General features: G+C 45.3%; 1 protein-coding gene across 4 annotated transcripts in view; it reads left to right on the top strand.

Moving 5' to 3' along the window:
* tacc2 (transforming, acidic coiled-coil containing protein 2) overlaps positions 1 to 16,118 on the top strand; it is a 96,292-nt gene that overhangs the window by 64,216 nt on the left and 15,958 nt on the right. For all 4 annotated transcript variants that reach the window (XM_084076957.1, XM_084076956.1, XM_084076955.1 and 1 more), the window contains exons 9-15: positions 6,257 to 6,363; positions 7,442 to 8,936; positions 10,902 to 10,950; positions 11,663 to 11,843; positions 13,986 to 14,035; positions 14,247 to 14,356; positions 15,625 to 15,778. In XM_084076957.1, the coding sequence (XP_083933083.1) occupies positions 6,257 to 6,363; positions 7,442 to 8,936; positions 10,902 to 10,950; positions 11,663 to 11,843; positions 13,986 to 14,035; positions 14,247 to 14,356; positions 15,625 to 15,778 (2,146 nt within the window). The remainder of the gene's footprint in view (positions 1 to 6,256; positions 6,364 to 7,441; positions 8,937 to 10,901; positions 10,951 to 11,662; positions 11,844 to 13,985; positions 14,036 to 14,246; positions 14,357 to 15,624; positions 15,779 to 16,118) is intronic.

Genomic DNA, 16,118 nt, shown 5'->3' with positions numbered 1-16,118 from the left:
ACTATAAATGAGGATTTTACAGTGTTGATACTGTAGGGGTCCCATAATGTTTATCAAATGGGGGTCTGTGCCCTAATGCAGTGGTTCTCAAAATGTTTCATGTCATGTAATTTCATGTTTTCATGCCCCCAGTTTAACATGCATTAGGCTACGGACCCCCATTTAATGGCATTTCTATCTTTGGGACCCCAATTCATATTGTAAAATCAATGTTAATTTAACTCTGAGAGTGTACAAATGGAACCAAATGGACCTGTTAGGGTCCATTTGGTTCCATTTGTACACTCTTAGAGTTACAGACCCATAAGGGTCCATTTGGTTCCTATAAATCATTTAGCTGAGGGCCCCCCCTCAAGTACCCCTGGGGGTCCCCGGACCCCACTTTGAGAACCAATGCCCTAATGTATATCAAACTGGTGGACCTTGAAATAAATAAAAAAAATATTGAGAATCGCTGTTTTAGCCAATGACAGGTGGCTTTGGGTTTACGTTCAGGAAGTGTAGCCCAGATTTTGCCCTCTCTCTGGGGGCTAGGAGGGATGGCTCTCCTCCCCCCTCCCATCACGTCTGTTTAGAGGGGATGAGACTTGGCCGGAGGCAGAGGCATGTCTGTCTGAAGCATAGCGACCACCATCTACCTCCCACTGCAGAGCTTCTGTCTGCAGGCAGGCATCCCTGTCTGTGAGACGATGAGCTGCTGTTCCCTTTGTTCCTGTTCACCCTGACACACACGCCTCTGCTTCTTCCTCTGCTTTGCTCTTTAAAAGGGAAGGGCTGCTGAAGATAGAAATAAGGAAATCCCACGTTCTTATTGGTTTGCCCGATTAAATGTGTTCACACTGTGATTTGCTTTCGTTGTTGCCATGCTATATAAACCATGAATGAAGCACAATCCTTAACACACAAATGAACACGAGACTGGAAAAATATATTTTGCCATGTAGAAGCATCTGAGTTAAGCTTGATTCATATAAATACCATACTACAGCCGAAAGCAGCAGATCTACAAGATCTGCTATTTCCTGCATATAAATTAAGCATGATGGATGATGAATAACTGCTCTATTTCCTTCCGTCTCTAAAACACATCAGGGCTTGTGTGTGCACAGACTGATGCTGTTGGCACACCTTAAAGATCATTCCCTGGGCAGATATATATTAACAGATAAATCTGTACTATGCCTTTAATTCTCTCTCCTGTATCCTCGGATAGTCACTGAGATTTCATTGGACCTGTGTGTGTGTGTGTGTGTGTGTGTGTGTGTGTGTGTGTGTGTGTGTGTGTGTGTGTGTGTGTGTGTGTGTGTGTGTGTGTGTGTGTGTGTGTGTGTGTGTGTGTGTGTGTGTGTGTGTGTGTGTGTGTGTGTGTGTGTGTGTGTGTGTGTGTGTGCGCGAAACATGCACACACGGTATGAGTGCGCGCACGTCACGTCACGTCTGCGTCCACAGGACACGTGTGTGTGCGTACGCATGTGTGGCTGGACGTGTGCGCATGTGTGTTGTGATGTGCCTGTGTGGAACCGGCCACGCTGGCTCCTGCATCACTGTGGAACATATGGCGGAGAGCAGCCTCCAGTTGCCATAGCAACCACCGTGTTTGCAGACAGAATGAAAAATGTCCTCTGCAAGGGCATGAGCTGCAAACTGAGCACTGGAATAAACACTCGTTACCACATTGATGTTGCCAAACATATGCTATTGTAATATGATTCCAGGTCGTATTTGGTGCTATTTTAGTGCTATATTGAATTTATTTAGTGAAATTTCAGTCCAATCGTAGGGCAGCAGCTGCAAAGCTATATCATCTAATATGTCTTGTCAAGAATAAGCTTTGCATTTGTTCATGTTTGTTCATGGTTTTAGGGATTTGTATCATTTTAGTGGTTTAATTGATGAAAGAAGTGTCTTCTTGTCTGTTCTTGGATCAGTGTCTGTCACCGCCCGGCCATCTGACACCATGATCCCTCCTCCTGATGGTTGATCCGGGCAGGATCTGTGAGGCTGCCCAGTCTGATCCTGCTGGGACTCAACTGGTCCAATAAAGGGATTTACAGGATCTGGTGTCCTGCTTGCTTGTGGACCATCTAATGTCTCATCCCTTGTTGTATGATAACGCCACTGAAAGTAACGAGAGGCATCTTCAGGGGTTCTGGACTGGTCCGCAGCACCAGCAGTCGAGCTCTGAAAAATTAATGGGAGCCAGCGGGTATACCAGTGTTATCCTCCACCACCCTGTCACAGCTGGAGCTCTAACTGCAGATCAGTGTTGATTTTGACAGCAAATTTTTATTTAGTTTTAGTCATAGTCTTTTGAATAAAATTCCATTTCTTTTTAGTCATATTTTAGTCATCTGAAATGTTTTAGTTTTTGTATAGTTTTTGTCGACTAAATCTACAGTTGATTTAGTCGACTAAGATGTATTTTGGCGGTGCCTTGATGGCGTCGTAATGGCTGATTTTACACTTGGTTGCATGCTGAAAATAGCAGATCTACAAGCTCACAACGTGTCGCAGCACGACGCGTTGTGAGCTTGTAGATCTATTCTCAGAACGCAACACCTGAGCGCAACCAAACATAAAATGACTTGTCTTTTAGTTCTACTGGATCTCTTCTCCACTAGATCCCTCACTAACATTTTAGTCTAGTTTTTAGTTGTTAAATTGTCAATATATTTAGTCTTAGTTTCAGTCATCATAGCTTAGTTTTTATTTAGTTTTTACTTAGTTTTCGTCAGTGAAAAAAGGTTGTCGACCAACATTTTTCGTCATAGTTTTAGTCGACGAAATCAACACTGCTGCAGATGCTGGCGCAGAGAACACTGCAACACACTGAGGTACAGCTTCATACTGAGACTCCTCTGCGCCTCTGCAGTTACTTTCCCTCAGGGGAAGTGGATACATTGACAATAACAATAAAGGGGTTTTATTGGGTATTATTATTACCCAGCCCCCACCGCCTGGCCTTTTGTACCCCCACCACCACCCCCACCAACACCCCCACAACCCTGTGAAGAAGCACTTTAATCTCGTTCAGCTCTGAATCTTATTGTCATGTATTAAATGATGGCTACTAGTGAACGTTGCAGCACCCTCTCTCAACTCAGTCAGCTGATCCATGTGTCCTGCAGGTGTTCCATGGTGTCATGGGTGACAAAGCACACCCACAGTGTCACCGTGGCCTTAGCCGTGGCCCTATGGATGTGCGATCAATAAACACGGAGCTTTCATCTTAGTGGGGGTCTCACTGTGTGTGTGTGTGTGTGTGTGTGTGTGTGTGTGTGTGTGTGTGTGTGTGTGTGTGTGTGTGTGTGTGTGTGTGTGTGTGTGTGTGTGTGTGTGTGTGTGTGTGTGTGTGTGTGTGTGTGTGTGAGAGAATAGCATAGCCAGAAATCAATTGCAGATGGGTCTCTAAACCTTGCCTCAGGTATTTTTATAATACCCTTTTTTATTGTTCATTGTGAAAAGTTCATTTTGTGGTATTGCCATGGATATATCTGGACAAACATTTCTGCAAAGGCTGTGCAGAGCACATTTTACCCTCACAGCACTCCACTATGCCTATGTAAGCAAGAAAACAAATCCAATTTGCATGTTTGCAAAGTTAAAACCATGTTGGGGAAATGCTGGCAAAAAAAAGTTGCAGAGAAATTAGGCGTCAGCATATCAATGAAGAAGAGCTGGGTTTGCAGTGCAGAGTCTGCCAGGGTGTGCTTTGTACCAAGACCAGGGCAGTGAGGGCACACAGTATAAGTGTCACTTTATCCAGTGGTACACTGTAATATACAAATGTAACCAAATGGACCCTTTCAGGTCCAATAAACATGTAAGATTTGATGCATACTGATTCTTATTGTGATTCAGTGCACAATTTGATCATTATGACAGAGGGGTGTGAAAGAGGGGGAAGCAGCTGCTTAAGGTACCTGGACACAGGGGTCAGTATAGGCTGCATCCACTATAGCCTGTCTTTGATAATGGACACACTCACAGCCTCCTGCTGGAGGAGAGTCAGCTAGTTGAGAGAGAAGAGGAGCGATGGAAAGGGAGGGAGTGAGCAAGAGGGAGGGAGGGAGGGAGGGAGGGAGAGAACATAGTGTGTGGCTGGTGGTGGGCTTCTGCAGACAGGCTGTGTCGTTTGGGCTGTGAGGCATCATTCACCTCCTGGGGAGGAGAGGAGAGAGGAGAGAGGACGGATGTGATATGATCAGATGCTTTGGAGCGGATCAGATCGATTGTGAGCGAAATAAAGACACAAAGAGGAAGCGTCTGACGTTACAGAGTGAGGTGGTGGTGGTGGTGGTGCTGTCTCTGGGTGGGGGTCTTACCTAAGGGTCAGGCAGTTAGCTGTGTTTTTGCCGAGAGGTGTTAGCCAGCCAGCCAGACAGTGGCCATGGCAGTGAGTGCGTGGCAGGCTCTGTCTCCGCTGCAGTGGGCCCGCTGGGGCTGGGACTCGCTGCTGGGAGGGGCCGTGGACGGGGGGGACATCAGCCCGGGCTCAGATCCCACCCTGGGGCTGCTCCGCCGGCTGTCTTGGGGCACGCGGCGCGACATCTTGCTCAAGGTGGCGGGGGAGCAGGCGGTCGGACTGAGGTGAGACGGGATGAGGAGGCTGGGGGGGCTGGGGGGGCTACAACATGCATCAGCCATCAGTCTGTGGTTGTTTCATGTACAGTGATATGAATATGTATGTGTAGATGGTTACTCATCAATATTATTTTCAATCATTGACTGATATTTGTTGCTCAGTCAGTCTCTTTGTCCATTCTGGTACCTGCATGGCTGAGATATATTTAGACATTATATTGTACTGTGGTTGTGGGAGAGGTGGAGCGGTTGGAAGGGTGAGTGAGAGTGACTCTATGTCTCTGGCGAAACGTTATCCGTATCCTTCGCTGCACATTCAGCGCTTTAATTTCATGCCACAAATAATCCAGCGGGGAGCCGTAGCCGTACAGGAGCACATGCTGACCCAGGCTTTTGGTTCCCCTGGACGTAGACATAGGAATGTTCAGCATCATTAATCATGGTGCAGAGACTGATGCATCAACACATTTTGAGGATGTGAAATATCCAAATAATGTGGCGTTCAAATATTGAGCTGCTCAGTTTTCATTGTTGGAATGAGTAATGATGTAGTTGCATGGTAATGAATGGAGCGACATTACCTCATTGTTCGTGCACAGTAGCGCTATGTAATACCAATCTGTCATATAGCCCACAGTAAAATGAAAGCAGGGACCCTCTCTATATTGTATCAAATTGTGTTTCAGATCAACCTTTTTTTTTACTTGGTCTGCTCTTTTTTCCCTTTACACCTATACCTCTTTGCCAGAAATGGCAGATCTACAAGCTCACAACGCCTCGCAGCGCGAGGCGTTGTGAGCTTGTAGATCTGCCATTTTTGGCTAAAGTTCTCCTCAGAAAAGGGATGCTAGGGTTCAAGTGGTTAATGAGAAAAAATAAATCATATCACACAAAGATTTGGCGGACCCCCTGTAGTAACTCTGAGGACCCCCTAGGGGTCCCGGACCCGCTGTTGAAGACCCCATGATTATATTTTTTTTATTATATTTGGAAGGTTTTCACCTATAATCAGTGGTGTGTTCTACTGTGTTACGCTACATACGTAGTGTGACCTGCAGAAACATTTAATTTTCCATCCAAAAACTGTGCGAGAAAGCGTATCTGATACGCAGGAGGAGGGGCTGGGGGGCAGCAAGAATGTAAACTTCAGTTCAAATAGCCTTTTTCATGTGATAATGTGGCGTCTGAGGTGCAGGCTTATGTCTTGAGACTATTGTCTTGAGGTGATGATGACCGCTGGCCGTTGGAGTTTCGAAGCAATTCACACTTCTTAACTACTTAACAATAGAGCGGTTACGCGACCATGTGCACGTGCCGTGCGTGTGGGAGGGAATAATTATGGTATGCCCTCCGAAAAAACCTAGAACACACCACTGTGCCTATAATGACATGCCCAATGTAGTTCCTCAAGAAGATATTCAAACGAATGAATGTGCGCTGATCATGAGGTGGTTCTAGCAATTCAACGGATTGCATGAAGGAAGGTTTCTGGCTTTTTTTCCCTCTTTTCCTTTTTTGCTGTGTCTAAAAGAGGGAACGGCAGTTCACATCATTCCTTTTTGTTTCAGAATCACTGATGGAGATACGGTCACACTCCTGCTCACAGTTCAAGTGATTTGCATCTGATTCACACAGTTGGGCTGACTTTGTGTCGCATTCTGTTTTGTTACAGGAGCTCAGACTCTGATGGAGCGTTTGAGACCCCCGAGTCCACTACTCCAGTAAAGGCCACCTCCCCTACAGATGACCACGCCCATCAGCTGATATCTGATGACACAGGTATGTTAATAGAATCCCACATTGCTGTAGCTATAGGCTCTGATGTGCTATTCTCACATGCCCCCGCATTGTCAGGTTTCAGCTAAAGCAGGATTGAAATGGTGAGGGAGTTTGGAAGGTGGGCTTGTTATGACCTCTAGTGGAAACGAGCAGTACTGCACATGTCCCTCTGCTGAGACCTGCAGCACCACTGCATAGCAGAGACTCTGGTGGAGAGTACAGTAGCAGGTTGTTATTTTACAACCACTGTTTTCTGGTTGAATAATTCATACCTTAACCCATTAAGACCTGAGGTTCCGATTCTGCAAAAGTCTTCTAAATCCCAACAGTATTCTGAAAAACACTTATGTTTCTATATCAGTGGTGCTCAAACTTTTTCATGTCAAGGACCCCCAAAATTATATGTATTTGGCCGCCGACCCCCATCTCAAAATCTTTTGTTCCAGGGACCCCCAGATGCAAAGAATAGAGATAAAATGTTCACTTTAAACAATATATATTCAAAGATGTGCACGCATTTTCACGATATTTCAAAAAATGCAGATCTACAAGCTTGCTACGAGCTTGTATATCTGCTATTTTTTAATAGCTAAAGTGTAAAATAATGCTTTTTAGCTCAAATGAAAAAGTGACATTCAAAGTCAGTAGTATCCCTAGAATGGCTGATATTCCATATCATAGAAAAACACATTTTCACAGATTCATTTCAGCTGCATTCTAATTTGGAAAATAAAAATATACAGAGCATGCCTTTTGGTTTTAGTCATTAGTGCATGGTATTTATTAACTTCACTGGGATGTCTACATGACTTAATGCGTTCACAAAGTGTAGTTGAAAAATCTTGCCCCTGACAGATTCCCCCCATATTATAATTACATAAAGCTAATACTGAAAATATTAAAAACTAAATAAAAAAAAACAGTTTAAACAATAAAAACTAAACTGTAACTAGCAAACCCACTCTGGAAACCAACTGAAACAAAACTGATAATGGAAAAAAATAAACTATAATAACCACAATGTCTTATCTCAACCTACAATTAAATCTCTGCATCTCATCACAACGTCTGTCTGCAGGTTTTGACTCGGTAGCAGACCCGTCCGTCGGTGAGCCTGATTCTGATGTAACCGGAGCCGCTCCGCTCAGCCGCTCTCTGTCCATCGTCTTTGATGAAGACAAGCCCATCGCGGCCAGTGGCCAATACAACATAGAAGAGTATCCTCCAGGGTCACCGGGCCACAGTCTGACCCGCTCCCTGAGCTTCCAGGCCGGAGAGGCGGACGAATCTTCGGCAGACTTCCGTCCGCACTCCGAGTCCTTCAGCGTCGGCACCGCTGACAGCACCCCGTCAGGGAGTCTCCGCAGGCCCAAGAAAGTGTGCCGTCCCGGAGCCGTGAAGAAGAAGCCTCTCAGCAGGCAGAACTCCAACCCCGAAAGCGCCAGACCGGCCTCTTCTAGCTCCAGACCGGCCTCTTCCAGCTCCAGCCCAGAGGTGAAGAAGAAGACCAGGTCCCGGGCAGCCAGCCCCCTGCTGCAGACACAGGAGGTGCCGGATAGAGCGGGCGCCACCCCGAGCCCCGGAGGAACCCTCCGCAGGACCAGGAAGACTCGTGTGGAGACTCCTCCTCCGCTCCCAGAGGAGACCACCAGTCACGCCAGCCCAGAGGAGATCCAGCTCCCCCCCCCCGCCTTACCCCTCTGCCAGGAGGAGACCCCTCCTCTCCCTGTGCCGGAGAACCCGGCGGTCGAAGACGACGTCTCCCCCGTCCCCCCCAGCGGCTCGTACAGCTGGGACCCCAACAACTTTGAGGACATCGACCCTTTCCAGACACGAGCGGGTAAAACCGCCAACTCCCCCCTGTTTGGTCGGAAAGCCCCGGTGGGCGCCGACGCAGCCGGACCGCCGGCGAGCCCCCCGCTCGTCCCCGCCGGCGAGTCGTCTCGCCGCGACCCCCCGGCCGCCCCCGTGAAAGAACCGACGAACGACCTGGAGGAGCAGCCCGTCGTCTCCAAGCGTCAGCCGGTGAGGCTGGAGTTCGACTACTCTGAGGAGAGCGGTGAGGCGCCAGGCCAGGCCTCTCCTCCTCCCCCCCCCAAGAAGAAGCTGGGTAAGAAGCCCGGTGCCAAGATGCCCCTGAGGAAGCCCAAGCTGGGGCTGAAGAAGGCCCCGCCCGCGCAGACGGAGCAGCTGGACAACGCCCCCAAAACAGCGCCCAGTGACTGCAACGAGGACGACGTCCCCGTCCCCAAAGTGGCCTACAACTTTGACCCCGACAAGTGGGACGACCCCAACTTCAACCCCTTCAACGCAAAGAAAGGCATCCCCAACTCGCCCAAACTGTCCAGGGCTTCTCCCTACGGCTTCGACCCCAACGCCTTCGATGACTCGGTGGATCCTTTCAAATCCTCCAATAAGATGGGCAGCTCTCCCCCAAAGGCCACGCCCACCTCTGCGTCTTTCGAGGTGACGGCCAATGACAATGACGTGGAGAACGACAACGACAACGTGGGCGAGCTGGGCGATCACAACCAGAACAAACCGGCCAAGAAGAAGAAGACTCCCATCAAAAGGTTTGTTCACTATAACGTGCAGTACGTTCATCGTGTCATGTCTGAGGGATAAGCCCACCCGGTTCTCAACGAGGGGTTCTGTGAACCCCCAGGGGTCCTTGAGGTGGACCCCCAGGGGTCCTTGAGGTGGACCCCAGCTAAATGATGGATGGTTAGGAACCAAATGGAGTCTTAAAGGTCTGTAACTCCAAGAGCATACAAATGGAACCAAATGGACCATTACGGGTCCACCTGGTTCCATTTGTACATTAATCCATTAAGACCGGGAACGCATCTGTGTCATTTTAGATGTCTTTGGCAATTAAAAAATTCCAGATATACAGGTGCCGCGCTATGAGCTTGTATATCTGCTATTTGTTTTTTAAAGCGAACATTTGTAAAATATTTTTTTCCAGGGACCCACACCAGAAGAAAAGATTTGAGGTACAAATGTTTGCTTTAAAAATATGTATATTCAAAGATTTGCACAAATGTTAGCAGATCTACAAGCTCACAGTGCGGCACTCGGTGGCGAGCTATGAGCTTGTATATCTGCTATTTTTTAATAGCCATAGAAATCTAAAAATAACACACATGCTGCGTTCCTGGTCTTATTGGGTTAAATCAAGAATGAGGATTTGACAGTTTTAGATTGAGTAGACCATGGGGTCCTTAGTGGAGAATCAGTGGGATAGGATAGCCCACATTCATTCAAATGCTTTGTATTCATGGGTAAGGGTGTGTCTGTAGGTCTGTCTATGAGTCTTTGTACCTTTGTGTACATGTCTACTGTCTGTCAGTGCCAGTGTCCCCTGTCTGTCTCTGTCTCTCTGTCACCTGTGTCTGTGTATTGTGTGTATGTCACAGGAAGTCCAAGGGTGTCTCCTCTCTTTGTTGTCTGTTGTAAGTACAGGGGCAACACAACCATCTATGCTTTTTGTTAACCCCTGTTTCAACATGCTTCTTCTGATATAACAGCATGTTGCCCTTTAATGCTGTCCCTCAATTAACAGAAACATGACTCTCCCTAGCAACACAATCGCAAGTTTTGCAGCCCTGCCCATCTGCTCTTCTCTGATACCTTTCATGTGTTCTGTCATTGTTTAGTTTCTGTATCATTGTTTAGTTTTTTGTTTTTCATTGAGCCGTGTATATAAAGATGTGAAACACTAGGAAGATCAAGGAAGTCTCTCTCTCTCTCTCTCTCTCTCTCTCTCTCTCTCTCTCTCTCTCTCTCTCTCTCTCTCTCTCTCTCTCTCTCTCTCTCTCTCTCTCTCTCTCTCTCTCTCTCTCTCTCTCTCTCTCTCTCTCTCTCCACACACTATAACCTGTAAGTAGATACAATGGTATGGATAAAGTAAGTATATTAGCCTGACAATAGATGAGACTGGTCAGGATGTGGTAGAGTAAGACGATGATACTGTCATCATTTTCTTCACTAACAGCCTACATAAATACATGGTCAAACGCCGTACATTCATGTTATTTGACAATGTATTTGCACAGGATAAAACACCAAAGCTCCATCCATGAGCTCCATCCACCCCTAATTTTACCTGCCATTCATTTCAAATTAAAACTGAACATCCAATTACTAAACCTTAACCCGGTCCAGATTTAGCACTTCATCTACTCATACTGTACAGTAAGTAAGGCACTTACGTATATATATATATATATACATCTATTAGCATAGAGCTTAGAGTATTCAGGTATATTTGTATACCTGAATTATACCTGATATATATACCTGTTAATGTCATCATTTCACTCCAAAACATTATTGCTATTTGTAGATCACTGCTGACAGTTATTTTCATATTTTTACATTTTTGACTTACATACAGACATTGGAGAAGTGAAACGGATATAAAAAAAAGAATATATGTAATAATAAAGAAAAGCGTATTTGCGTAGACTGTTTGTGTTTATCAGTGATAGAGTTAGCATTTTGACCATCCATTGTTTTTTCTGCCTTTGTTTCAGTAACACTTTCAGAGTGAAGAGGTCGCCTAAGAAATCACCGTCTGACCAGGTGACTGATAGTCTCTCACTGTTTCTGTGACTCTACGGGATTTTCTGTATATTTCTCTCCGTTGTGGATTGTCTGTTTGTCTTTGTCGTTCCCTCTCTGTCTCTGTTCTTTAAAAGTTCAGCTTCAACATTCAACAACTCCTATACATCACATACTGTATGTATAACAAGAGTCTCGGTCGCGCGCTCTCTCTCTCTCTCGTAGAGTGGTAGTAAAAGTTACAAAATTATTGAAAATAGCAGATCTACAAGCTCTCAACGCGTCGCATCGCGACGCGTTGAGAGCTTGTAGATCTGCTATTTTCAAATAGCCTATGTAAAATAGTGCTAAAGTGGTTAATGTATGTTTTATACTATAATGATTTATATCTGCAAAGTAACTAGTATAAAGTTTTCAAATACTTGTAGTGGAGTAAAAGTACAATATTCACCTCTGAGATGTAGTGGAGTAGAAGTAAAAGTATTGAAATTTGGAAATACTCCAGTAAAAAGAATTGTACTTAAGTACAGTACTTGAGTAAATGTACTTTGCACCACTGATTTTTATACTTAGTCGTATGATGGTGTCTTGTGCCAAAAATAGCCAATCTACAAGGTCAGAATGTGTTGCGATGCAATACGTTGTGAGTTTGTAGATATCATTTCTTGGCACGGGGCACTGGCAAAAATACAAATCAGGCTTTAACGCTTTTTCCCTTAACCTCCCCGACCAGGACCCCCCCGCTCCTGTGGACGAAGCCCCCCTCTCTCATCCCCAGGACGATCACGCCACCGATGAGGAGAAGCTGGCCTCGTCCACCAGTCACAAGTGGGCGGCCCGGCACGACATGGGCTCTGACGGCCAGGACTTCCCTCAGCCCAGTGACCTCACGTCCTTCGTCAACGAGACTCAAGGTTAGAAGCCACGCCTGATGAATGAGATCAAGTGGTATAATCGCACGCAGACAGGATTAAAAGCTTATGTGTATTTCAACGGTATTGATGAACAAGCACTTTGCTGTGCCGTGTATCAAGTACTATACTTAACACATCGGGTGCCAAAAACACGGCTCCCCATCCACTTCCGTTCTATCTCCTTCTCTAAAACCCCTATAACTCCTTTTTTTACTTTTTACGTTGGGGAAAACGACTCATTTTGTATGCGCGATCGCTCCGCCGTTGTGACCCGCGGTAAAGATGTTATCGTTCCAGGCGTTAGCCAGGACCATCGTGCAAAACGCACGCATGCTTTGTTTCACATGGATCGCTCGTCGTGGAGTCTACAGCTCAAACAGCGCCGCGCAGCTCAACGGTGAGATTTCTGGCACCGAATGTGTTAAGTAAGATTTTTAGTTATTCAATTTTCAGTACTTTTACTTCTACTCTACATCTCAGAGGCAAATATTATACTTTTACTCCACTACAATTATTTGAAAACTTTAGTTACTAGTTACTTTATAGATTCTGATTATTATTACAGAACAAAACATACATTAACCACTTCAGCCCTATATACATTTTGGCCATTTGAATACATTTTTCAAGTAAATTTTGATTACCAGACTTTTACTTGCAACAGAGTATTTCTACATTGCAGTATTGATACTTTTACTCAAGTAAAACATGTAAGTACTTTTTCCACCACTGCCCGTAGCCAGGCGAACAGAGATATCTGTTTTTTTTTTTTTAAATTGTTTCCACTTGGTTTTAGCCCCTACACTGAGTTTAGATGTCACCAGACGTATCAGTGTGTGTACTGGCACCAGTTCCCTTTTGTCCGGTACCTTCGGGACCAAATCACCCCACAGATGTCCGTGTTAAAGTGTTTGTGCCATTTAAATGCCTGATGCTGTCAATTTGCCCCCCTGGTGCTCAATAACGGACATTACAGGCAGCAGATTCATCACTGCACCGCACAAACATTAACTTGCTCTGACAGCAGCATGTAAGCTACCGTCAACTCGTTCGCTTAAACACTGTTAAAACATGCCTAAAGCTAAATGGTCTAAAAACTGTGTGAGTGCATTACACTCAAAATGATTCCGACACTGGGACATGCTGTATGTGTAAAGGCACAAAGGGGGGGGGGGGGCACACGTCAAATTCATTGAAGCTTCTAGTGACAAACGGGATACACTTGAAAGCAGAGCGATGCAAGCGGTGTTGATATTTGACAGCACATTTTGGTTTAGTTTTAGTCATAGTCTTTTGAATAAAATTCCATTTAGTTTTAGTCATATTTTAGTCATCTGAAATGTTTTCGTTTTTGTCTAGTTTTAATCGACTAAATATAAGATTATAGTCGTCTAAATCTACAGTTGATTTAGTCGACTATAATGTATTTTGGCGGTGCCTTGATGGCGTCGTAATGGCTGATTTTACACTTGGTTGCATGCTGAAAATACTGCTATTTTCAGAGCGCAACACCCAAGCGTGACCAAACATAAAACGACTTGTCTTTTAGTTCTACTGGATCTCTTCTCCACTAGATCCCTCACTAACATTTTAGTCTAGTTTTTATTTGTTTGACAAAATTGTCAACATATTTAGTTTTAGTCATCGTAGCTTAGTTTTTATTTAGTTTTCGTCAGTGAAAAAAGGTAGTCGACCAACATTTTCGTCATAGTTTTAGTCGACGAAATCAACCCTGGATGCAACTGGACTATTAATTTAGCTGCACTATTGATTTTTGGTCCGCTGGTGTAATGAACTGGGGACTGGCCCAGTTCTGGACTGACTGCCCCCCCTCACCCCCCATAAGGGCCACCCTTCCCAGAGGCTGTGTCTGGCTGAGAACCATCTGGGTCATGGATGGAAATAACTGACAGCCCCCCCCCCCCCCCCCCCCCCGCCTCACACTGGCTCTGGGCGTCTTGTCCCACCAGCACCGAGCCTGTTGTTTGGTGGAAGTTCACCAGTAGAGAGGTCACTGATCCCTCATCTCTTCTCCTCTGTGTCTAATAGTCCATTTTTATCCTCTCTCTCTCTCTCTCTCTCTCTCTCTCTCTCTCTCTCTCTCTCTCTCCATCTCTTTCTCTCTCTCTCTCACTCTCTCAGTGCCAGACTATGAAATTGAGTACATGGAAAAGATTGGCTCCGCTACACCTGTGAGTATTTGAGGTTATTATGTTCTTGGATTTTAACCACTGAAGCCCTATATGCTTTTTTTTCCTACAATTTGACAATTGACAGTTTGACCATTCTGAAGATGGCAGTTATTTAGTTTCAACACGTTTTTTGCATGTTTGTTTTTGGGTATGAAAACTATTTTAACTGCTATCTTTAATCTACATCTTTGTGTTTTTGTCTGACTCGTAGCCCTTGTCCTTGAAGAAGCCATCTCTATACCTGAAGCTGGACTCTGTGACTCCTGACAACAGCAAAAACTCCTGCTCACATGGCTCTGAGCCTAGCTCCCCCTGTACCGGGTAAAAAAACACCCTCTCACATGGCTCTGAGCCTAGCTCCCCCTGTACCGGGTAAAAAAACACCCTCTCACATGGCTCTGAGCCTAGCTCCCCCTGTACCGGGTAAAAAAAAACACCCTCTCACATGGCTCTGAGCCTAGCTCCCCCTGTACCGGGTAAAAAAACACCCTCTCACATGGCTCTGAGCCTAGCTCCCCCTGTACCGGGTAAAAAAACACCCTCTCACATGGCTCTGAGCCTAGCTCCCCCTGTACCGGGTAAAAAAACACCCTCTCACATGGCTCTGAGCCTAGCTCCCCCTGTACCGGGTAAAAAAACACCCTCTCACATGGCTCTGAGCCCAGCTCCCCCTGTAATTGGTTAACCCATTGAGACCTGAAGCCGATTCTACATGTCTCCTAAATCTCAACAGTTTTCTGAAAAACGTATGTTTCTATATCAGTGGTGCTCATTCTTTTTCATGCCAAGGACCCCCAACATGATATGTATTTGGCCGCGGACCCCCATCAAAATATTTTGTTCCAGGGACCCCCCAGAAGCAACGATTTGAGTTAAAAATGTTCGCTTTAAAAATATATATATTCAGAAGATTTGCACACATTTTCACGATTTTTCAAAAAATAGCAGATCTACAAGCTCGTAGCGCGGCACTCGGTGCCGCGCTACGAGCTTGTATATCTGCTATTTTTGAATAGCCAAAGTGTAAAATAATGCTTTTTAGCTCAAATCAAAAAATGACACAGTTCCAGGTCTTTATGCGTTAAAACACCTGCTCAGACATGATTCTGGGCGTAGTTGCCGGGTTACAAAAAAAACCCTGCTGGCAGGGCCTATACTGGGCACAGCGCACATTGCACTACATACATACACAATTGACAATAACAGGCCTATGCTTCAGACGGACACATTTAATTCTATTACTGTTCTAGTTTCATCACGCATGTTGTCAATAGTACCACGACAACCATGAATGATAATAATAATAGAATAATAATAGTGTATTTGGACAAAATGTGCTTGTCAGCATGTACCTTGTGGGTTGGGCCGTGCCTAGAGTTCACACATACAATCACACATAATTACATTTGACCGCAGTTTCAACCGGCATTTAATTAGCACTACTATCCATCACATAGGCATGCTGTAAGTGTCAAATCTCTCTTTCTCTCTCTCTCTCTCTCTCTCTCCCTCTCTCTCTGTCTCCCTCTCCCTCTCTCTCTCTCTCTCTCTCTCTCTCTCTCGCTCCCTCTCTCTCTCTCTCTCTGTAGGAGTTTTGAGGAGATGGAGGCACAGATAACGGCGGGCATGAAGACGCCAACGCTGTCGTCGCGGCCCGGTCCCGAGGGCTCTTCTGGAGACAAAAGCAGGAAGAGGGAAAGCGAGGCGCTCAGCCGAACGCAGAGCGCCGAGAGAGACGAGCAGGTGAGTCAAACTACACAGCCTCCTCTTCCTCTGTCATATCACCATTATCCTGTTCTACTGCACAGCCTCCTCTTCCTCTGTCATATCACCATTATTCTGTTCCAAAATGATACCGTTGTCTCGTCTGCCATTAGCTTCGCCATTATGTTTAGATGAAAACAATCTGTAACACTTTAAATGAAACCCATGTCTATAATGCATTATATATACTTGCTCGTAACACTGTATAATTATAGTTATACGCATTAGTATACTTGACCTTGTAAGTCATTATAAAAATGCTTTATATGTTATTGTTATAAAGCATTATGAGTACTAATTATTATATGGTTACAAGCCA

This window comes from Gymnoscopelus microlampas (genome assembly GCF_963454915.1).
Source record: "Gymnoscopelus microlampas genome assembly, chromosome: 13".
Classification (NCBI taxonomy): domain Eukaryota; kingdom Metazoa; phylum Chordata; class Actinopteri; order Myctophiformes; family Myctophidae; genus Gymnoscopelus; species Gymnoscopelus microlampas.
The sequence above is the reverse complement of the archived record's forward strand: the minus strand, read 5'-3'. Positions and strand labels throughout refer to the sequence as shown.